At 42.4% G+C, this 20,336-nt stretch overlaps 2 protein-coding genes across 15 annotated transcripts in view; one reads left to right on the top strand and one right to left on the bottom strand.

Moving 5' to 3' along the window:
* Positions 1–9,028, top strand: part of LOC118236398 (diacylglycerol kinase delta-like) — a 54,165-nt gene extending 45,137 nt beyond the window's left edge. For 4 of the 8 annotated variants that reach the window (XM_035434748.1, XM_035434746.1, XM_035434747.1 and 1 more), the window contains 8 exons: positions 165–328; positions 514–628; positions 2,100–2,189; positions 2,886–3,005; positions 3,371–3,488; positions 4,183–4,188; positions 4,651–4,781; positions 5,315–9,028. In XM_035434748.1, coding sequence (XP_035290639.1) covers positions 165–328; positions 514–628; positions 2,100–2,189; positions 2,886–3,005; positions 3,371–3,488; positions 4,183–4,188; positions 4,651–4,781; positions 5,315–5,389 — 819 coding nt within the window. In that variant the 3' untranslated portion in view covers positions 5,390–9,028. The remainder of the gene's footprint in view (positions 1–164; positions 329–513; positions 629–2,099; positions 2,190–2,885; positions 3,006–3,370; positions 3,489–4,182; positions 4,189–4,650; positions 4,782–5,314) is intronic. The other 4 variants (XM_035434749.1, XM_035434750.1, XM_035434753.1 and 1 more) reach the window with 4 other exon arrangements.
* Positions 9,029–10,888: 1,860 nt separating this feature from the next.
* Positions 10,889–20,336, bottom strand: part of LOC118235714 (phosphatidylinositol-binding clathrin assembly protein-like) — a 45,800-nt gene continuing 36,352 nt past the window's right edge. For 6 of the 7 annotated variants that reach the window (XM_035433375.1, XM_035433374.1, XM_035433372.1 and 3 more), the window contains 4 exons: positions 19,885–19,908; positions 17,015–17,071; positions 16,488–16,604; positions 10,889–15,405 (listed from right to left, as the gene is read on the bottom strand). In XM_035433375.1, coding sequence (XP_035289266.1) covers positions 15,391–15,405; positions 16,488–16,604; positions 17,015–17,071; positions 19,885–19,908 — 213 coding nt within the window. In that variant the 3' untranslated portion in view covers positions 10,889–15,390. The remainder of the gene's footprint in view (positions 15,406–16,487; positions 16,605–17,014; positions 17,072–19,884; positions 19,909–20,336) is intronic. The other variant, XM_035433373.1, reaches the window with a different exon arrangement.

Genomic DNA, 20,336 nt, shown 5'->3' with positions numbered 1-20,336 from the left:
ACTACGTAGGGGATGTCAGAGTGAACGCCGCAGAGCAGGCAAAACACAGGAGCCTTTCATTGCATCTCTGCCTGCCTGCAGCATCCAACAGACAACAGCTTCCCACATCACAAGATTATCCTCCCGCGCATTCGCGTCGCTTTACCTCCCTGTCGCGTCCGCAGGCCTTCGAGAGCACGCTGAAGTCGTGGGAAGACAAGAGGAAGTGCGACAGCTACCGCTCCTCCCGTCCGCGCCTCAACTCCCAGCAGTCCATGGAGTACCTGACGGAGGAGGAGGGCGTCCAGGTGAAGCAGCTGGGGCAGGCGGCCGACGCACTGATCGCCAGGTGCGCGAATGCCAGCCTTTTTAGCGCGGCCGGGGCCTGGGCTAATTACCTCATCTGCTGTGATTCCGAAACGGATAGAATGCGAGGCGTGCCATCTGTTGCCATTAGCGCACTGACGTTCGTCTCGTTAGGGTGCTGTGGGAGGGCATATCTTAGAAGGCTAACGGGCTTACTGTTTTGTGCAGAATCAGGGAAGCAGCAAAGACCCACAAGGTAATGGAGCAGGAGCTGGCCCATGCGGTCAACGCCAGCGCACTGATCCTGAGCGAGGCCTTCTCCAGCAAACCTACCAGTCCTGAGGTGAGGAGCCATGCTGCTAACGCTCACTCACACAGATAGGACAGGTTAAGCACATTTACACTCGCCCACATGCACAGATTTAACCAGAACTGAGCACTGCTGCAGTCTTGAGTTAAGGACAAGCATCCAGTCACACAATGGGAACCGTTTCCTCCCAGAACCCAAAACCAGCACGAGAGTGACAGTGTTTAAGTGATGTTTGCTATCTCTCTACAGTATAGTGTTATAACTCGTGTGTAATAAGGTCAAGGTCATAAAAATAGTGATTAAAAAGTGGGAGAAAACTAAGCTTAGTGGTAAAGCATGTGATTGATGTAGCCCCTGATTTCTGTTGTGGTCCAGAAATGAGAGGCTTTATTTATCTGAACAGGCAGCTTAAATACATTTACATTTTCTAAATGGCACATGACAGTCAGCTGTCATTGCTGTTCTTATTCTATTGTTATAGGTTTATGGATTTATGGTTAACGAGAACATTTGCAGATTTCAAAGCTTAATAAATTTCTTAACATTACGGTGGTGGTGGCTATTTGGTTTTCTGTCCAAAGCTTTCATTTCTTATTGCCTCTGTGTAGCCATGTAGACAAGGGAGCCTTAGTGATTAGAACTTAAACTTAGTGATTGTGTGAGCTTTGCTTAGTGCAAAGGGCACACTAATCATTCTTATATCTGTGAACAAAAGAATACCTATCTCTGATTGGTTTATTGGTTAGAATTTGTAAATCTTCTGAAACATTCACTTCTCTGTGTAAACAAGCCTGGTTCTCTTTATTCCATTCTAGAAAGCTTCCCACACAGCCCTCATCAACACTGACCTTTTCCTTATAGTCACTGCTGTACAGAAGTGTGTTGAGAGCCGGAGTTAGAAATCTGCATATTGTTTGATTTTTTTGTAGCTTTAAGCATTCCATAACATCCCAATGAATGAACAGCTTGTGTTTTTGCTACTTAGTTAATTTATGTAAATTAAAATGAATCAATGCAGAACACAGAGTTTGTAAACAACAAAATAGAAGTGGGATGTATGATAAAGAATTGGGAAATTAAATAGTTATTTTGACTCATCTTTGCAGAGAAGGCATATCTGACACAACATAGCCATTTTGCTTTTTATATTTGAATGAATATATTGCCTCTTGTAAAGGCCCATTAGCAACTGCTTTGGGCAACTCTGCTCATTCAAGTGTCTACAACAGACTGCCTGAACCACATACACAGGAAGCACAGCACAATCCAGCACAATGACTGTGTGGCTCAGCTGGTGGACCATGGAGCACAGGCTGGCTGCACATGCTTTTGGAAGATATGTATCCTAGTCTGCGCTTTCCAGAATCACCAGACTATATTGCTGTGATTGGATGGATTTAAAATTGCGTGTGAAAAGAACAGGAAATAAAAAAAAGATATTGATTTAAAAAAAGACTTTCTCTTTATTTTAATCATCAGAAATTTCCTGTATGTGTCCTTCTAGTATCTGAGTCGGACTGCTGTTGTGGACATTGTCAATAGCACCAAGGTTCTACAGCAGGAGACCAGAATACTTTTAGATGGGAAGCTTCTGGTAAGAGCACCTTCTCTTGTCTTTATGTGTTGCTTATTTTGGAATACATATAATTAATTTTGGAATACATATAATAAATTGAATTAGCTGGCATGTAATAATTTATTTTCCCTATAACAAGTGTTATCTATGGACAGGCATGCTAACAAGGCCATTTCCAGGTGCAAAGAAAGTATGTGTTTTTTACTGTGAAAATAACTGTGGCAATGAAAAAGTCCGTACAAGAAATGTGTCTATTCCTTATGGTCACCATTATTAATTTAATGTGACCTCATTTTAGATGCATGGTTGTATAGCACAGCTTATATCAATTATTAAAAGGTTTTAAATAGCTATACACAGAAAGAAAACAAATACTATGATATGAATTGATATGATATATTTTATTCAGTTGAGATTTTAAATACATTTTTCCTGCAAGCCACTAAGACCTTATACTGCTTTCTACATGGTAAGAAAACACGAGCTAGACAGGAAAAATTACAATTCTGTCTGTTCCACCATCGAGGTGCATGCCAAACAATAAAGGGAGGGAAGGGTTTTTTGTAAATGATGAACATTAATGCGGTGGTCTGAAAAGGTGAGGTTGCGGACTTTTGGCGAAAACGGCTGAAAATGGCCGCATGCTGGCAGTGGTTTAGCAGCAGTTTAGTCGCGTCAGGGCCGCGGTGTTTGATGATTTCTCTTCTTTAACAGCAGCTGGAGCCCCCCCAGGAGGAGGCGCTGCTCTCTGCTCTGAATAGCCTGAGCGCCGAGCTGCAGAGGCTGGGAGAAATCCACTGGATCTGCCCCATCATACACTGCTCCGAAGAGGAGGTTTGTGGGCATGTGAGGGGGTGGGGTAGTGCCTATCATGTGGGCGGGTAGCACTTTACTTAGCTGGTTGGTCTTATGTAGCATTCATAATAGCTTTGTAATGCGTCATAAACACTTGTCACAAGCGTACATTAATATTATACTCAGGGAACCCAAATGGTCTTTGTGCAAAATGACATAAGGCGTTATGTCATTGGTGTCAGGTTGCACACCATTAAGTGCTTCATAACCTCATGTCAGGCATTATAATTAGGTCAGAGCATTTATGTATGCTCAGTGATGTCATTTTTTTAGAGCCGATGCCGGAATTATGTAGACCCACTTCAAATAGTGCTATCAATCTGTGTGGGGCCTTTACCTTCCAGGAGCTTTCCAAGGGCAACCGTAAGAGCAGCATAAAGATGAAGATCATGCAGAAAAGCAAGAAGGAGCGAGAGAAGCTGCACAAGCAGAAATCCAACAGTTCCTTGTCCTCTCTGTCGGGTAAGGGAACCTTTCCTCTGTTTATCTAACAGTGAGCGGTGCCAGATTTACAATACAGACAGAGCAGCAATCACAAGATTCCTTCTCTTCCACATAAGCTGTTTCCTTCTGAATGTACTAGTGAATTTACTGCGAATCATTAAAATCCACCACTTTATAGCATGCACCAGGACAGGTGTTTCTGAATCACCTTTTCTCTGGAAAAGTGGTATGGAGTGATTTGAGCAGGCTCCACACAGTACAGCCGGTGTACAGAATGGTTGATTTCTCTAGTGCAGCTCAAGTGCACAGTATGGTTTGTTTCCATTTACTTTTGTTTGCCTTTAAACAAGCTTTTTTTGTATTTTCTCAAACTCATTAAAACACTTTACTTGTATAATGTAAATTGTCCATTATGGCCCAAAAAATGGTCTTTAGACCATTTACACAACATTAGAAATAGGCATTCTAGAATTGCATAAATCAACACAAATCGAAATATAACTAAAATTTTAAAGTGCTTTTGCTTTACAACAGAAGCATAAGAAACAGCCTCATTAGATCCGCATCACATAGCTTCCTGTTACAGTTTAACTTTAGAATCACATATAGCTTCCTGTTACTGGTTGACCTCAAAAGGCCCTTCCCCTGAAAGAGTACTGCTCAGAGTTATGCTGCTGTTTCCCTTCTATGCTATACAACTGGATGAACTAAGGACCAGGTGAGCTGTAGGAAAGTGAGGGGTTGCTTTTCTGTGCTCTCTGTGCTTCTGTGCTTCCTTTTCCCAAAACTGCCTCTCCATCAAACCCTTTCTCCTTTTTCTGTCCTCCTTCCTCCTTTACTTATCTAAAAGACAGAGGTACCTCTGTACCTCTTATTTCCTACTTCTGCTCTTCAACATTCTCCTCCCTACTGTACATCTCCCCCATTATTGTCTCTTGTCCCTTTTTTCTCTCCGCCCTCTTTTTACTGCTCCATCTTCTCTGTTCTCTTTGGTTCTTTCTGTACTGTTCTGTGATTGGTTCTTTCTGTCCTTTGGGTTCTGTGATTGGTTCTTTCTGTCCTGTGGGTTCTGTAGTTGGTTCTTTCTGGCCTACGGGTTCTGTGTTTGGTTCTTTTTGGGGTTTTTGTGTGGGTGTTTTTTGTATTGTTTTGTGTTTTTTGTGTGTTTGCGGCGTGCAAGCGGAGAAGTGGGCCAAGGAGGAGGTAGCGGCGTGGCTGGACGCGCTGGGGTTAGGGGAGTACACAGAGATATTTGTCCGCCATGACATCCAGGGCTCGGAGCTGGTACTGCTTCAGAGGCAGGACCTGAAGGTACAGGAAGGGCCGTGTGTTCACAGTGGGACCAGGGCTCTTCCTTCCCAAAATCCCACTGCTGCAGACCTTGAAGGAAGCTTCCTTGTTTTAATTAAATGTGTCTGCATTGTTTTAGTATCTGAGCTCAGTCTTAATCTCACAGAAATAATGGATGCTGTTCATATTACTATAGGTAACATTGACACACCATGCATTAATATTTACATTCCAACAATTTTGTTCTAAGGTCTATCAGCACCTTTTCTTAAGTGTCAACCCATTGTTATCACCCTGCTTGTAATCATGAGGAAACTTACATATGTTTTGCTGGAATAATCCAGGCCATGATTGCACTACCAAACCAGTAGATGTTCTCTGTTTAATAGGTGAGTTGCTTAGTTGTACAGTATATATCAATGCAAACAAGTATCCAGTCCTGCAGACTGCACGTGAGTTATGTGCTGCTGTCCAGTGAAATGCATTTAAAAAATTTTGATTCAAGTTCAAGGAATTTGTTAACAGTCATTTTCACTTGTGCTTGACTCTCTCAGGACCTTGGGATTTCAAAGGTGGGGCATCTGAAGCGAATTCAACAGGCCATTAAGGAACTGAGCTCAGAGCCCTAATGTCACCTGCCGAGTTGGCGTTCACCTGTGAGGAGCATCTGGGCCTGTATCTCCGCCCCTTTCTCAGACAGGAAGCAGCTCCTGGTGGACTGAACATGAACAGCGGAACCTCTTTCCCTCTTTGTCTTTTGTTGCTCATATTTCCTCCGCCTTCAGAGATGTGGCACGTGTTCAAAGCCAATGGCGATGGTGCAGGGGGGTCTCAGTCTTCGGTAATTTTAATCTTAGCTCCAGCTTTACGGCCGCCTGCAAGAACATAAGATGACAGACTACACTTTTATTGAGCGGTTTTGAACAAAAAGAAACAAGTCTGAATGTAAAAAGACAGCTCGCCTTTTCCCATAACCACAAAATCAATGCGTAGATACCCGTTTGTACATACAGACCTTCAGAAAAGGCAAGCAACAATGCCTTTATAAACAGCATCTTGAGGAGCGTACTTGCTGGTAATGTGTTCTTTTTTGTATAAATGGCCTTACGGCAAACAAATTCCATCCAGCTACTTATTGAGGCCCCCTTAAACATTACGCGATGCATGGCTTCTCTGCTCAGTGGCGTCACAGCAGAAACGGGTTTGATGTATTTGCTCAGGCAGGTAGTAGTCTCAAATGTATAACTAGTGTCCTAGAAGAGCTCTTGATAAGTGCTTTGTGCTTGTGCCAATGTTGTGCTAAGCACAGTGGACTATGATACTGGAAGAATGTATGTTTTGCGTTTAAGTTGTACTATGTTGCACTTTAAGACTTAAAAAGGTTCATATAAATTTATAGAAAAACTCTATTATTACATTTCTTCATTATTGCTTCTTTATGGGAAGTATATAAAGGATACACAATGCGTTTAATCAAAATATAACATTCAGAGGTACTAATGTGCTACTATTTTATTTTTAACTTGAAGAATCTTCTATAGTTTATGATGAGCATAAAATAGTCAGAAGCTGGTGTGATATTAATAATGGCTATGTTCTGCCATTAAAGTCAACCAAACGTACTGTGATGCAATCAGGTCTAAACATCAAAAGAAAATAACGTAAGACACAAAATGATGTATTTAAGGATTTTATGAGCCAAAGTGAAACTGACGTAGTGCATGAGGTAGCGAATTGGTACATTCCAGTTGCATATATTACAATGTAAGTCATGACATTCCTTAAAAAAACAACAAAAAACAAACAAAAAACATTGTACAAAGCTATTGGGGCTGGTGTAGGATTGATAAAGTAACAATGAATGACCTCACACTGTTTTATATGTTCCCAAAGAAATTATTGTATGAAATAAAAATGTATAAAATAAATTGGCCTTTGTCAGGTGTAACTAATGGCCTTTGTCTGGCCAAAACTATGTGGACACCTGACACAAAAATTATGGGCATTAATATGGAGTTGATCCACCCTTTGCTGCTATAACAACCACCACATTTTCTTATACTAGATTTTGGAGCATTGCTGCAGGGATTTGCTTCCATTCAGCCAGAAAAGCATTAGTGAGATCCGGCACTGATTGGGCGATTAGGCCTGACTCGCATTTGGCTTTCCAAGAGTGTTGGATGCGGTTGAGGTCAGGGCTCTGTGCAGGCCAGTCAAGTTCTTCCACACCATTGTTGACAAAATCATTTCAATGTGGACCTCGCTGTGTGCCTGGGGGGCATTGAATTGCTGAAACAGGAAAGGGCCTTCCCCAGACTATTGGGGAAGCACAGAATCATTTAGAACATGCTTGTATGCTGTAGCATTAAGATTTGTCTTCACTGGAACGAAGGAGCTTAGCCCAAATCATGACTAAACAGCCCCAGACCAAGGGGTGTCCAGATACTTATGGTCATGTGGTGTAGCTATATCTGACAAAGACCATTGTATGTCAAAATGTGGTTGACTCCAATGCTTTTTTTAAACAGTTTGTAAAACGGTACGTGGGAATTCCTTTCCTCCTTATAATTCCTTACAGATTTAGCATATTAAAGCCCTGTTATTTTTGTTTTTATCATTGTGTTTAACTGGAAAGAGTTTTGGATAAATTTCACCAGCAGAGGTATACTTGTGACAATCGCAATTACCTTTAATCCAACACTGATGCAACATTCATGTAGAAATGGGGAAAAAAAGATAAATCCTTTTGTATATTAAAACACAAGTAATGCGAAAATAGTGGGGCTTACACAATTCTCAGAACTGTGTTGAATAATACACATATTCAATTGTCAAATACTTACTGCCATTTCAGTTAATGTATTACACAGTTTACCAAGGTGGAATGTATTTTTTAAAGATTTATTTCAATGTTGTCATTACTGGTCTTTTCTGGTATTGAAGAATAACAGGAACTCTTCATATTCTTTAAATCTTCAATATGAGATCACCAGTTACACTGTAAAAGTCTTGTTGACTGGAGGTTTGACTGGGTTTGCAAAATCAGGAAGCTTGCTGTGGCTAAAGAAATGTCTCAAAAGCTGTTGATGTAGTATGTTGAATATTATTTACAGGTGTTGAAAAAATACTTTGCAGGATTAATATTTATTTATGAATGTACTTTTGGAATTCTCTTTGAGAAACATTCAGAATGCTCATTGTTATTTTTCTGTTTAACAAGACAATATCCACTGCAGAACCCAATGAAAACAAGTAAAAAATAAAGTGTTGCAATTTATTTATTTATTTTTCTGATGGCTTTAGGGTGAATAACATCAACTGCACAAACATTACTAGGAAAATGGTGCAGTAAACACAAAAACATCCACATCTGCCCCCTGAAGAATGTTTCTGATCAGTCAGACGAGTGTTTTCTTATTATGGTGAGAATTCTTCAGTCATGAACTGTAGAGTTCTTCCTTAGCCTAGCAGGCCCAATAACTCACCAGACCCAAATGGTTGATTTTGGTAGGCCTTTAGGTTTGGCCCAAGTGTCTCACTGTTTTTTTTCTTCATATTTCTCAGCCTCATAATGGCATCCTTGACTTTCAGTGGTACAACTCTGTTTTTGGCGTTAGTCAGCATAAGGACCAGACCTCAGAGGTAATCAAAAGCCTAGTTTCAAGACTAGATACTGAAATATTAATCCAGTTAATTCCTGTTCACTAAAACCATAAAGCAGCTAAGAGATGTTCAAAAGTATACTGACAAATTATTAGGTACCTTTAATGTATCCTTTATTCATTTGGTTAATCTCTTATTAAAAGTCTTTGATAATACACCCACAATGGTACGAGCATGATGGTACAGGGTTGTTAAAAACACTGAAGTACATTGGACATGGATATGATCACGTCCATTCACTATGTAGTTCAAACTGTTATATATATATTTTCCGTCTCAATCACTTAACCTGGTAATGTGGTCAAAAACAGAAATACATTCTTGGATATGGGTTACCCTTGTATGCTCTTCTCATAGGGATCATTACTGTATTGGTTATGATTGTCGTCACTCATTTTATACTGAACAATGATTTGGATAAACTGACTAGTCTTTCTGTTCTGGCCATGACATCTTTTTTTTCTTCCTCCTCTTTCATGTTTCAGCATTGAAGTTAATTTTCCCCACAATACTGAAAAAATGGCATCTTCCCTTCCCATCACAACAATTTTCTTTTTTGTTTATTATTAATGCAATGGTAATAAACAGAAAAATACTCACCAGTACATGGAATTCCAGATTACAACCTTTGTCAATATTTAAGCCACTTCAAGGATTTTTGTTAAATGCGATTGATAGTCATTGCTGTCAAAAATGATAAAATGGTTAAACATATTCAAATATTTGCTTGAATCATAATCAAAAATTGGAATCTGTGAAAACTGGAAACGTTGACAGTTTGCAAAGCGTTCCTGCCCGTCTCTTAATGCTACTCTTCCCCTTGAACCAAAAACCGGAATATTATTCAAAAGTTTCCCTCTGAAGCAATATAACAATGATATACCCAAATAATAAAGAATGAGGGCTAACGAATATTAATACAGTTTATATCAGACATTTTTTCCAGGGAATTTTACTGAGACTTTGCAGCGGCAGTAGCCTGCTTCTTGACCAAGTGGCGTTTTAAACATTTTTTCTTAATGCTTCTGACAAAACTTGGGCGATTAACAAAGCCTTCCATACTTGATGGCTGAGCTGACTCAACTCATCCCTGGGACAAGAAAAGAGGGGTGATGTGAGGCCCGAACTGGACTAACATTCATCAACATATACTTGTATTTTCAAGAATAAAAACTAAAGTAGCGTTTTTTTTGTTGTTGTTCTGGAAAACATTGACTGAATTCAGGCAAGAACCCCGATGGCCTCACCCACAAAACCACTCAAACGCTTCCATTTACCAAATGACGGAATTTCATGATTACCAACATTGTTTCATGGGATTGGTTACTGGTTAGGGTCAGAGCAGGTATTAAACAGTATGATTCAAAATGGGGAACAGTTTACACAAAAAGTCACCAAATTGAATTCACCTTTCAGGAACAGCAAGCTGTTCCATTCAGCTTCATTATTGGGCAAGCCAGATAAAAAGTTGCATGCAAAAGTTTTAAAAGGATTTCCCAGGTAACTTGGCCTCAGCCAGAGGTCAGAATCGGAAACCAACTGAACAAATGGGAAATGTTGTAAAAAGATGGGAAATACAAGCTGACCAGAGAAAGCAGGCAGAAGATCAAGACCTGGGGATCTGTCATTAGTGGGTGGAATCAAAATTCATGCATCTTTAATTTCCTACAAAACAGAAAATATCTTAAGCATTAACCACTAGCTCAAACTTTACTGCGCTTAATGCTTAAGATATTTGGTTCACTGTAAACCCAAAGGTTCAGGATGGGTTTAAAGTGAACCATGTTTAAAGTCCAGAAGTCCACTATTTTCACATCTGTGATAAGTAGAAAAGCTTGCAACGTCTCACACGTAAGTCAAAACTTCAGCCAGTGTTAGCACTGGACACAAGGCCTTAGGTGGTGGTTTTTTCAGACATTTCCCCCAGATTCATACATTTGACTAACACATGTTCTCTGTGATCTGCTTAAGGAACCATGAGGTCAAACTGCTTCAAGTGCTGCCACTATAGATCAGGACAGCTGGTGTAATGAATTCCCATTGACAGCCAGCACTAGCCCATGTACAGTCTGGACCAGTGGTCTCCAACCCTGGTCCTGGAGAGCTACAGGGTCTGCTGGTTTTCATAGTGACTTTGCACTTCATGGATCAATTAAAGCAGTTGATTTTCAGAGTTAACTCACCTGGTGTACTGGGTCTCAATTGGGTGCTGATTTTAAGGTGAAAACAAAAACCAGCAGACCCTGTAGCTCTCCAGGACCAGGGTTGGAGACCACTGGAGTGGACAGTACAGCAGGGATATGAAGTGCAATGACAAACGTTCCAGGTTCTTCAACAAATAGACCAGACTTCATCTGCCATTAACACAGGTGGTTCCTGCTTTGGTTTCAGAAGATACAAAGGCATTATTGAGCAATGAACAAAAGAAGCACTGCTGTAGGCAAATAAATCTGTACAACACAGTCTAAGAATGACAAATGACCTTTTTATTCGTTTTCCTTAAAAAAAAAAACAACCATATGTAACCCAGTATGAAATTATGCATAAAAATAAAAACTTATGTTTATTTCCCAATGCCTTTAATCTCTTTTGTAAGTCTTGGAATCCTGACATTATGCGTTTATAAATACAAAAAGAAAAAAGTAACAGGTGTGGGTACATCCATACTGTTGAGTATCATTTGGCATTTAAACATGACCTGGACAAAGTTGCAGCGTTTCTTTCCCTGGTGTCAAAAAAAAACCAAATGGACTAGTGTTTCAATGCTCTCCCTTAAAGAGTATATAAAGCAAATATATATTATATATCATGTTCAGAAAATTAAAAATGCAAAAAAATAATACATTGCAGAGTATGAATATACAGAGTATTGAGGCAGCAGCTGAAAGTACATATTGAAAAATGTACAGTTTTGACAATGATGACAAAAAAAAAAGATATTCATCATTTCTACTTGTATTCCCTGATGGTGTCAAGGTAAGGAGGACCCTTTGCTCATTTCACTGTGCTTTCCAGCGCAGGGGTCGAGACCCGGACACCACCTGCTCCCAAACAGCATAGCTGTACAATACATTAAAGGAAGCTGACTGGTGAGCCGGGCAGACTCTTGCGGTGGAAGCTGAGTGTCAACCGAAAGGATCAGAACACCAAGACGTTACAACAGGAGACGAGGATGGCGTAGGACACTCAGGCGCCAACAGAGGGCGCTGTAGATGCAAATACGGAGATCCCATACAGATCCCATAAAAAAACCCACAACGTGATTAGAAACTGCACAGCAGCCCAGATGGCGCTGAAGACATTCCGGGGCGGTAAATCAGGTGACCTGGATGACGTTGATGCGTATGGCCGGGCTGGCTGAAACTCGCTGGTTCTTTGATTTGACGGACGTTAACTACAGGCTGGGCCCTTGTCATTCTTTGCTCTTTGACCGGAAAGGCCCGAAGCCCCAACCCCTCCCACCCCACCAGCTCCGAAAGCCTGACGACGACGGCCCACACTTCACAGATCAATGTGACTACATACAATATCATGCACCCCCGTAGAAAAAAAAAAATAAACACGACACTGACCATGCACTCAAAAGACGGAGGTTTCCTACAGTCTCCATGGCCCTGGGAGCTTTGTGCTTTCTCATCTCCGCCAGCGCTATGTACAACCTCCACTATACAGACAGGAAGGGAATCCATGCATAAAATAAAATAAAGAAAAGGTCTGACAAATTAAAAGAAAAAAGAAAATCTGCAGTCAGAAAGAGAGGTGAGAAACTATTCCTCAATGTCAGAAGCTCCCAGACTGATTGACGCGTCGGTTTCCTCCCATGGGCTCAGTGACATCACTACGTAGGACGGTCTTCACGGATGGGTTGTAGGGATCGCCTCCCTGAACTGGTAAGAGCTTGGCTCTTCGACCTACGAACGTTCTACCGGCTGCCACCTAAATGGGCCGACGCGAACGTTTCTCCACGCAAAAATGCTATCGCCTAACCGAGACGCTAATGCATGAGGCGGCGCACAAGAGGACAAGACAGAACTGGTCGACTTCCTGTTGAGCACAAAAGTCCAGGAAGTGGACATAGACGTGGGTACGGTTACTGCGCCGATATGTAAAAATGGAGGAAAGGGCTCGGGTCGCAGGGCGATGGAACGGGATGGTCCTAAAGCAGACGACAAGAGGCGGCTTGGACACTTCTAGAACTACCTACCGGACAGAGGACAGTTCAGACACATTTACAGCACAGGACTACTCACCATTTACTACAACTGGTCATGTGCACACAAGCCAATGACTGACAACTGGCCCTGTGGGACACGGACGCCTCGCTGGGATTACCCTGTTTAAGATTGATTTGAGTTTAAATTCACCGCGTGTTCACTTTCAATTATCCTTAACCGAGTATTCAAAAACAGGACAGGATATGCCATTCTGTACTCTGTACTTGTGTTTTTTCTAAAAATAACAGCCAAGTGGGGGTGGGGGGGTACTTCCCCACACAACATTGCAGCAGCTACAATTCGGTTTTGTGCAGTTCTGTTCATTTATCCATTTTTCGCTTGCTCTTTTGTGCTAAACGCTGTACAACAGTGATGCTGGCACATCTAGGTTTGACTTTGACACACATCGATAGCGACAATGACAAAAACACTCCCCACCCTCCCTTACAAATCCACCCACCCCCACCCTCACTCCCCTAATCCTCAAACTTCATAAATCGGAAATACCCACCCCGGGTCGGCTCTGCCTGGCGGTTCATGGCAAAATACTAATTGGCCCAGAGACCCAGCGCACTTCCAAACCAGGAGCTCACTTCCAACATGCATCTGTTTTGGCGACGCAGTACGTCGGCCAAGTTCGGTTCCAGAAGCGCCTGCTTGGAACCCAGGGGTGCGCCTGTGGCGCTCGCCGTTGGCCGAACACCCCGCCGAACCTCGTGCTTACAGCCGAGGGCTGGGCGGGTGGGGACTCGGTGACCTCCTCACGGTGAAACTCCCTCCAGCGCTGCGTGTCATTGCGGACGCTGTGCCGCAGTCGCTGGCTACTGCGTCTCTAGACGAGGGTCGGCCGGGCGCGAGCCCCGCGGCGCTGCCTCTGCTAAAAGCAGCCTGACCCTTCCAGGGCCCTGAAACAAATAAAGCGCATTTTGCGTCTCACGGCACAAGCTAGCTGGGCTTCACTTAAACTTCCAGAATAGCAAAAGAACGAAAGTCAAAATCTAATCGCAACTGGCACCTTCTTTTCCCACAACCCTTCGCTCACAAATATGGCAGCTCTTCAAGGACTCAAAATTGAAGTTACATTTGAACCTTCTGTCATTTCATGAAGTCGGGTGAGCGTTTGCACATAAAGATGCACGCGATATCATAATAATTATAACCGTAGCAAATAATATGAATATTTTACTGTCATTGTATGACTGATGCGACAAGACCATCAACAGGCTCCACCAATGCACCATTAGACAGGAGCAGAAGGACATGTCTCCACACTACAAACACAGGGAAATCAGTATTTACAAGCTTAAACCAAAAACACGAAGGGAATTTCAATAACTGAATCATTCAGTTGTTAAACGGACGTTTTTAGGAAAGGGTATGGAGACATGGAAATATTTCGTGATGACTGAAAAGGCGGTTTTCAGCCAGTCTGAAACAGCAGCTCATGCACCGAGCGTGTGTAGGACACATCGCCCGTCCTCATCTACCACAGCAGTAAAAACTCCCATGGTGCTGATGATGGCAGACAAGGATGGAAAGCAAATGGGGACAAACTTCAACTGAACTCCATTCTGGACACATAAATAAAAATTGACAGCAGAGGGTTGGTAAACTAACAAATTAGAAGAGCCATCTCAGACTGCTGATATTTCTGTTTGAGTGGGGGGAGGTTTGGGGGGGGGGGGGCGGGCAATGTAACTGGCATTCGGCGGGCACGCTTGCATGCATGCGCACACACAGACACTAACTGATCAAGGCCGATTCACCACCATGCAGAACACAGCTCTCACACTGACCATGCGGAGGGTCAGGACAAGACAGGCAACGACAGCGCTCCTTCACTTACACACTAGCGTGCGCGCGCGCTAACTCACTAATAAAGTGCTCAAAGGTACAAAGCACCAATTTAGATAGCCAAACCTTTTCCTTACCTGAATTAAAAAAAAAAAAAAATGTAAAAAAAAACTCATCTCACCAACACACACGTAATGTGCACAGTAAACCGAAATGTTTGGATGTGAGGCGAGAGGTGTTTGAAGAAAAACGCTTTGAGAAAATCGGCGTGGACGGATCGATCCGAACGCTCAAGGACAGACCGAACCAATCGGCCCAGAGGCGCCAGATCAGCCTTAGGCCTCGCAAGTGGCCGGACGGATCTGTAAGATGAACAGCATCCGTAGCTAGGTTTAATCTTCTCGACAGTGACCAAAGTGCTCACGAACAATCACAGTAACAGATGCATCCATAGTAACAAGACAGCGTGGAAAAGGGCCTTGCGGCTCGACCTCCGGAACCTTCTCGAAAAAACAGGGCAGGGCGGAGGAAGGTAGACTAGAAAAAGTAAAATGCCAAAGAAAAGCTTCATCAACCAGTCTTCAGTGCGTTTCGTGATCTACACTCTCTCTCTAAATCTCAGACAGCAGCGTGTCCATGCGGAGCCCCCCCACGCTAGCCTGTAAAGGCGGAAATACAAATCCAGTTCAGCCGGTGTGAAGGGGGCAGATGGGCAGCCGGGTCACGGGCGGGGCGGGGTCGGGGCGCCGTGTTTCACACATGGATGACAAGCGCTGGAACGGTAATGACATCGAACGTATCTTCAGTCTGTGCGCACTTTTCTTTTCTGGTCTCCTTCGCTTCTCTCTTCCCTCTCCCTGTATTTGGCGTTGGTTTGATTTTTCTTCTTCGCTTGCTCGTTTTGTTGAGGGGAGGGGGATGATTCGCCGTGACCTTTGGCGCGACGCCCTTCGCCGGTACTACATGAACTGCATCTGCAATGAGAGAGCAAACGTGGCTGATCGTTCAGCGGGAGGCTTAACAAAGAGGGACGCTCGAGTAAAACCCCACCCAACGAGTGCAGCTGTTGGGATAAAATGAGGGTCCTGAAATGTCACAGGGTCTGCTGACTTCATTTTATCCTTCAGACCAAATTGAGACCCGAGAAACTACACGAGGTGAATCAAGTGAGGATTTAAGTGCCAATGGACAAATGAAGACCAGCAGAAACCGTGGCCCTCCAGGACCAGGACGAGGGTCCCTCGGATGAAAGGACATTTGGATCAAGCCTACGGGGACTCGTCTACACACCAGTCCCTATAAGTAAAAAAGCACCATAATGCATGCTAATGGCAATGCGGTCTACAGCAGTGTGTGCAGCTTTACTGGTCCAAAATTGCTCCATGGCTTCCTTAGTCTATGGACCGTCTGTTGGGACTCGCTGCCCCTCGCCAACAACATGAGTAAGACCGAGCATTTAGTGGCCAGGCTGACCTGCCAGACTCTACTGACCAAATAGAGGGTCGGCAAAACAATTTAAGGAATGGAACCTGATCTTTCAGTTTACTTATTAGCACCAGTGAAACTGTTAGCCTGGCTCATTCTTTTTTGTGATAAAGGTGTGATTTGTATAAATCCACTACAATAAAGACATGGGGGCATTATTTTTTTTTTTTACAGATAAACAGGATTTAAGTGAAATAAAAAGTTTTCATGCAGTAGATTCTTGATATTTATTGTTTTGAACTGACATTCTGAATTACTTTTCATCCTCATCTTATTATTCAAATAAACTATATAGACAAAAAGACATAAAGCAAATACAGAAGATGAATTACATAAAACAAGAACCAAATTTACACGGGTTTAGTCACTGGTTATGAAATACATATCCAAACAGTGTCATTTTTCTTTTACTAAAAGTTTCAAACGGGTCAATTTGACCCAAACCGAACATAAGGGTTCAAACACAGATTGCTTCAGCTAGCTTTGTAATGTACACGGCTGAGAGTGTGTGGGCCAGCTTTACGAAATGTTTTGGTGCCTGATGCCTCGTCTGCGGGCAGCAGGGGCTTACCTGGGCTCCAGGAATGGGGGCAAAGGGGTTGGTAGGTCTAAGAACAGGCTGGTTGTACATCATGGGCTGAGGTGCCATCACTTGGACTCCGCCCAACTGCCCCATCTGCGGTGGGAGCTGAGAGAGGGAAAACGCGGGTCAGCTGGGAGGACATCGAGGAGAGATGTCCAATCACGTGCCTGTGCATTTGCATAAACGGGCCTTCCCCATTTGCAGATTTACAAACTGATAAAGCACCTTTCCCAATCAACATGAAAACTAAAGGAATAAAAGACCCAGGTTGTGTCTACTGGCCACATGGCACCCACTGCCATTAACTAAATCAAATGTATTTATTTTTTTAAATCATAGGAAAATACAGGCTTTATTAGTGAATCGGGCCAGTCACTCAGGAAAATTGAGCCAGTGGGTTGAGAACCGACACCCTGGGCCAGGGATCTGAGAGAGGGGATTAAACTGGTGCTGACGTACAGACGGGAGGAAGGAGGGTGGAGACGGTGCAATACAAGGGCGGGGTTTAAGCTCACCATTCCATACACAGGCACTTGAGGTGTCGTCATGGGAAAAGCCATCGGAGCCGGGGCCTGGGGAGATGGGGAGGAGACGCCACTGTCAATACAGTGCCTTCCCAAAAGACAGAGGCGTTCCAGTACGTTACTGTATGCAAATCAAACCAGTTGTGAAGCTATTTGGTTCCCACCATGCGGACTAAGGGCAGAGCTTATAATAACAGCAGAGATGAGTAGTCTCCATGCTGGTATTAGTCTCTCTGTGACAACAGCAAGGTTCATTTAGGGTTTGGTTTTCCAACAGCAACGTTATGCTTCCAGAGGCTGCACGTACAGAACCCGTCAAAAGTTTCAGTACACCCACCATTTTCAAGTATTTACTGACATTTAAGCAGTTTACTGACCACAAATAGTCCCAAATTGTAAAATGTAACTAAGCTATCAGAGATACGCATGTTTTACTTCACAAAACAAAACAGAAAAGATCCAAAATCTTACAGAAGATTCACCAAAATGGCCACCTTTTGCAGTAATAACTGCTGAGCATATTCGTGCCATTCTTTCAACAAGGAAAGTTGAATGTGGTTGTGAAAAACCAACAGTGCTGTAGAAGTTCCCACAGATGTGTGGGTTGCTTCTCCTTGACCTTTCTGTCCAATTTGTCCCAAACTAGCTTGATGGGGTACAAAAATAGAGACTAGGTGTCCATTCCAGCCTGTTTTCCAAGCTCGCCTCCCTGTTCTTTTCGCCTCAGGTAATTCGGACACAGCTTGGATGTTGATTTGGGTCATTATCGTGCTGTATGATGAATGGCTGACCAGTTAGTCCTACACCAGATGGCATAGCATTGTGTCCAAAAGTGCTGCAGTAACCTTATTTGTTCAGGATACCAGACACTCTGCGCAGGTCGCTGACTGTAGAACCAGCAAAAAAAAAAAAACCCACACCTTTACGGTACCTCCTCCATGTTAGACTGGTGGTGTTACCCACTATGAAGCAGACTTTCACAAACTCCACTGCATACAAAAACCTTTCGGGAGGAACCAGGTTTGAAACGTGGATTCATCGCTCTAAAAGACCAATCTGGAGTGGTCCAACATTCTGTGTTTCTTGGCCCAAAGATGGCTTCATCTTATTTTGACGGCTGAGCAACAGTTTTCACATTCCTACTCGACCTTTCAAACCCTTGTCAGGAAGTCTCCTCTTCACAGTTGATACTGAGACTTGTTTACATTGGTTAGTGTTCAGCGGTGCTTGAAGTTGTGATGCTATTAACTGCATTTCATGCAAGTAGATGACTCAGATTTGGCCTCTGATTTTGTTGTGGGTTCGGATCTGCCAGTTCTCTTCCAATACAAATTTCTGCCAGTTGAAATGTGTCTTTGGATGCTGTGTGTAACTGTGTTTACCGAAACCTTGAGCAAAATGTAGGTCACTATCCTGAGAAGTAAAAGTTTATTTTTAACTTCTGACTATTCACTTCTAACTTTGAGTCATATGAGGTTATTTGCAGAAGTTAAACTGCTTAAATTTAACTAAAAACCGAAATCCAGAGTGGAATATAGCATTCATACACCATTATAAAAATAAATCTTAGTTTTTATATTCTTAAAACACCACTTGCACTGCTCTTTGCACTGTTGTGCATGTTTGCTTGCATTGGGTATGTAAAAGGCTTTAATCATAACAAATTAGTCACATGATGACTTAACATGTTAATGTTGACAGATCTAATTCTAACAATACCAGTGGTACACAACCAGCTAATTTCAACCTCAAATAATTACTAGGATGGCATCCTTCAGCACTGCCCAAAGAATGTCAATCCAATATTCAGCTAACCATGTATACAGGAATAAAATTGGGTTCGTCCTTTCATGACTCATGTAAATGGCATAACCAGAATATGACCGTAACTAGAATAAACATTGTTATTTGGAATATTGTTATTCAGTGTATGTAAATGAGGTCACTGTAAACACCTAAATATCCTTCATCACACACAAATACTGTCTGGGCCACATTAAAACTGAAATAAAAAGTAGCACCATTAAAACATACTTTTATAGCAACTATACAATCTGACTGAAGAAACGTCCTCTCACATGCAATCAAGTTTAGTACCAACTTTCCCATTACCGGTTTTAGAAAATGCCTGTTCGGTTGCGTGTCCTATTGCGAGACAAGCCATTGGAATGTGTCAGTTTTGTGTGTTATTTAATGCCCAATAAGGTTTTATGAATGTGAATATAAAATGTAATAAATTGTTTGATGGAGTTTAAGTGCCACTTACTCCATTTACTCGCTACTGAATAATAGCTCCATTCTCTTTATTCCTGTTGCTAAATACTGTTTTCGCTTCGCTCTTGCTCCCCAGTGGCCAGCAGAACTGTCTGCATGCAGCATATCACAAATACAAAAACCCTCTGAAGCTTCCTTTAGTCTCTTCAAGGCACCTCTTTGAGCATTACCTGTGAATTTCCTCTGTCACTTCCTTTTCCCAACAACTTATTTTCCCTTTAATACACGGCTCACAAACCATAGACCAAAACTTCACTTGCGGTTTTAGTGTAAAGTGTTCGGCATAATGTTGCTCTGACTTTCAATCTGGACTGTGTTCACTCTTAACTACAACTACAGCATTAACACCGTGGAAACCGGGGATGGTGTTAAAGAAAGGTGCGCATCGTATACATTACAAAAATGTTTACGAAACGTCAAAGTATTACACCGAATCGCCCAAGCAGACTACACTGTGCTGGTTAATAGCTGCACTGCAACACTGGATGGAACAATATCAATTTTAAAGAGCTTCTTCTGTAGGTGAAATTGAATTTTAATTACACCACATTACACATAAATGCAGCAGAAATGTTAGGAGTACTTACATAACCAGTATAGATCATTCCATTCTGCCGCGTTACGAGAACAAAGAGGAAAAGAACAGGGAGAGACGCAGACAAAGATATAAAAGGAGTGAGTCAGCGAACACATGGGAAATGACAGGAAGTAAATGAAACGGAAGATCTGTGCCAAAATCAAATGGGTAACAATCAGTTAGAAGCAGGCAGGCATGCACTGAAAAGGGTAACGTCACACAGTAAGAACACACTGTACATCGCTGTTAGGAAAAAACGTCAAAAAGGATCTGAAATGCATCCCTTACTGGTAATAGCAGGAGTTGAGGTTCAGTTCGATTTTCAGTACAGGCATAGCAAAGACACTGAGGTAAGGGGACAACCCCATTCTACTCAACATGGATATTTGGCAATACAAAAGAAAAGCCAAATATTGTTTTTTCAAGACTAGAAACCCATGGTATAGTGTTAATGGGGTGTTC

The sequence above is a fragment of the Anguilla anguilla genome, chromosome 9 (assembly GCF_013347855.1).
Source record: "Anguilla anguilla isolate fAngAng1 chromosome 9, fAngAng1.pri, whole genome shotgun sequence".
NCBI classification, from domain to species: Eukaryota; Metazoa; Chordata; class Actinopteri; order Anguilliformes; family Anguillidae; genus Anguilla; species Anguilla anguilla.
The sequence above is the reverse complement of the archived record's forward strand: the minus strand, read 5'-3'. Positions and strand labels throughout refer to the sequence as shown.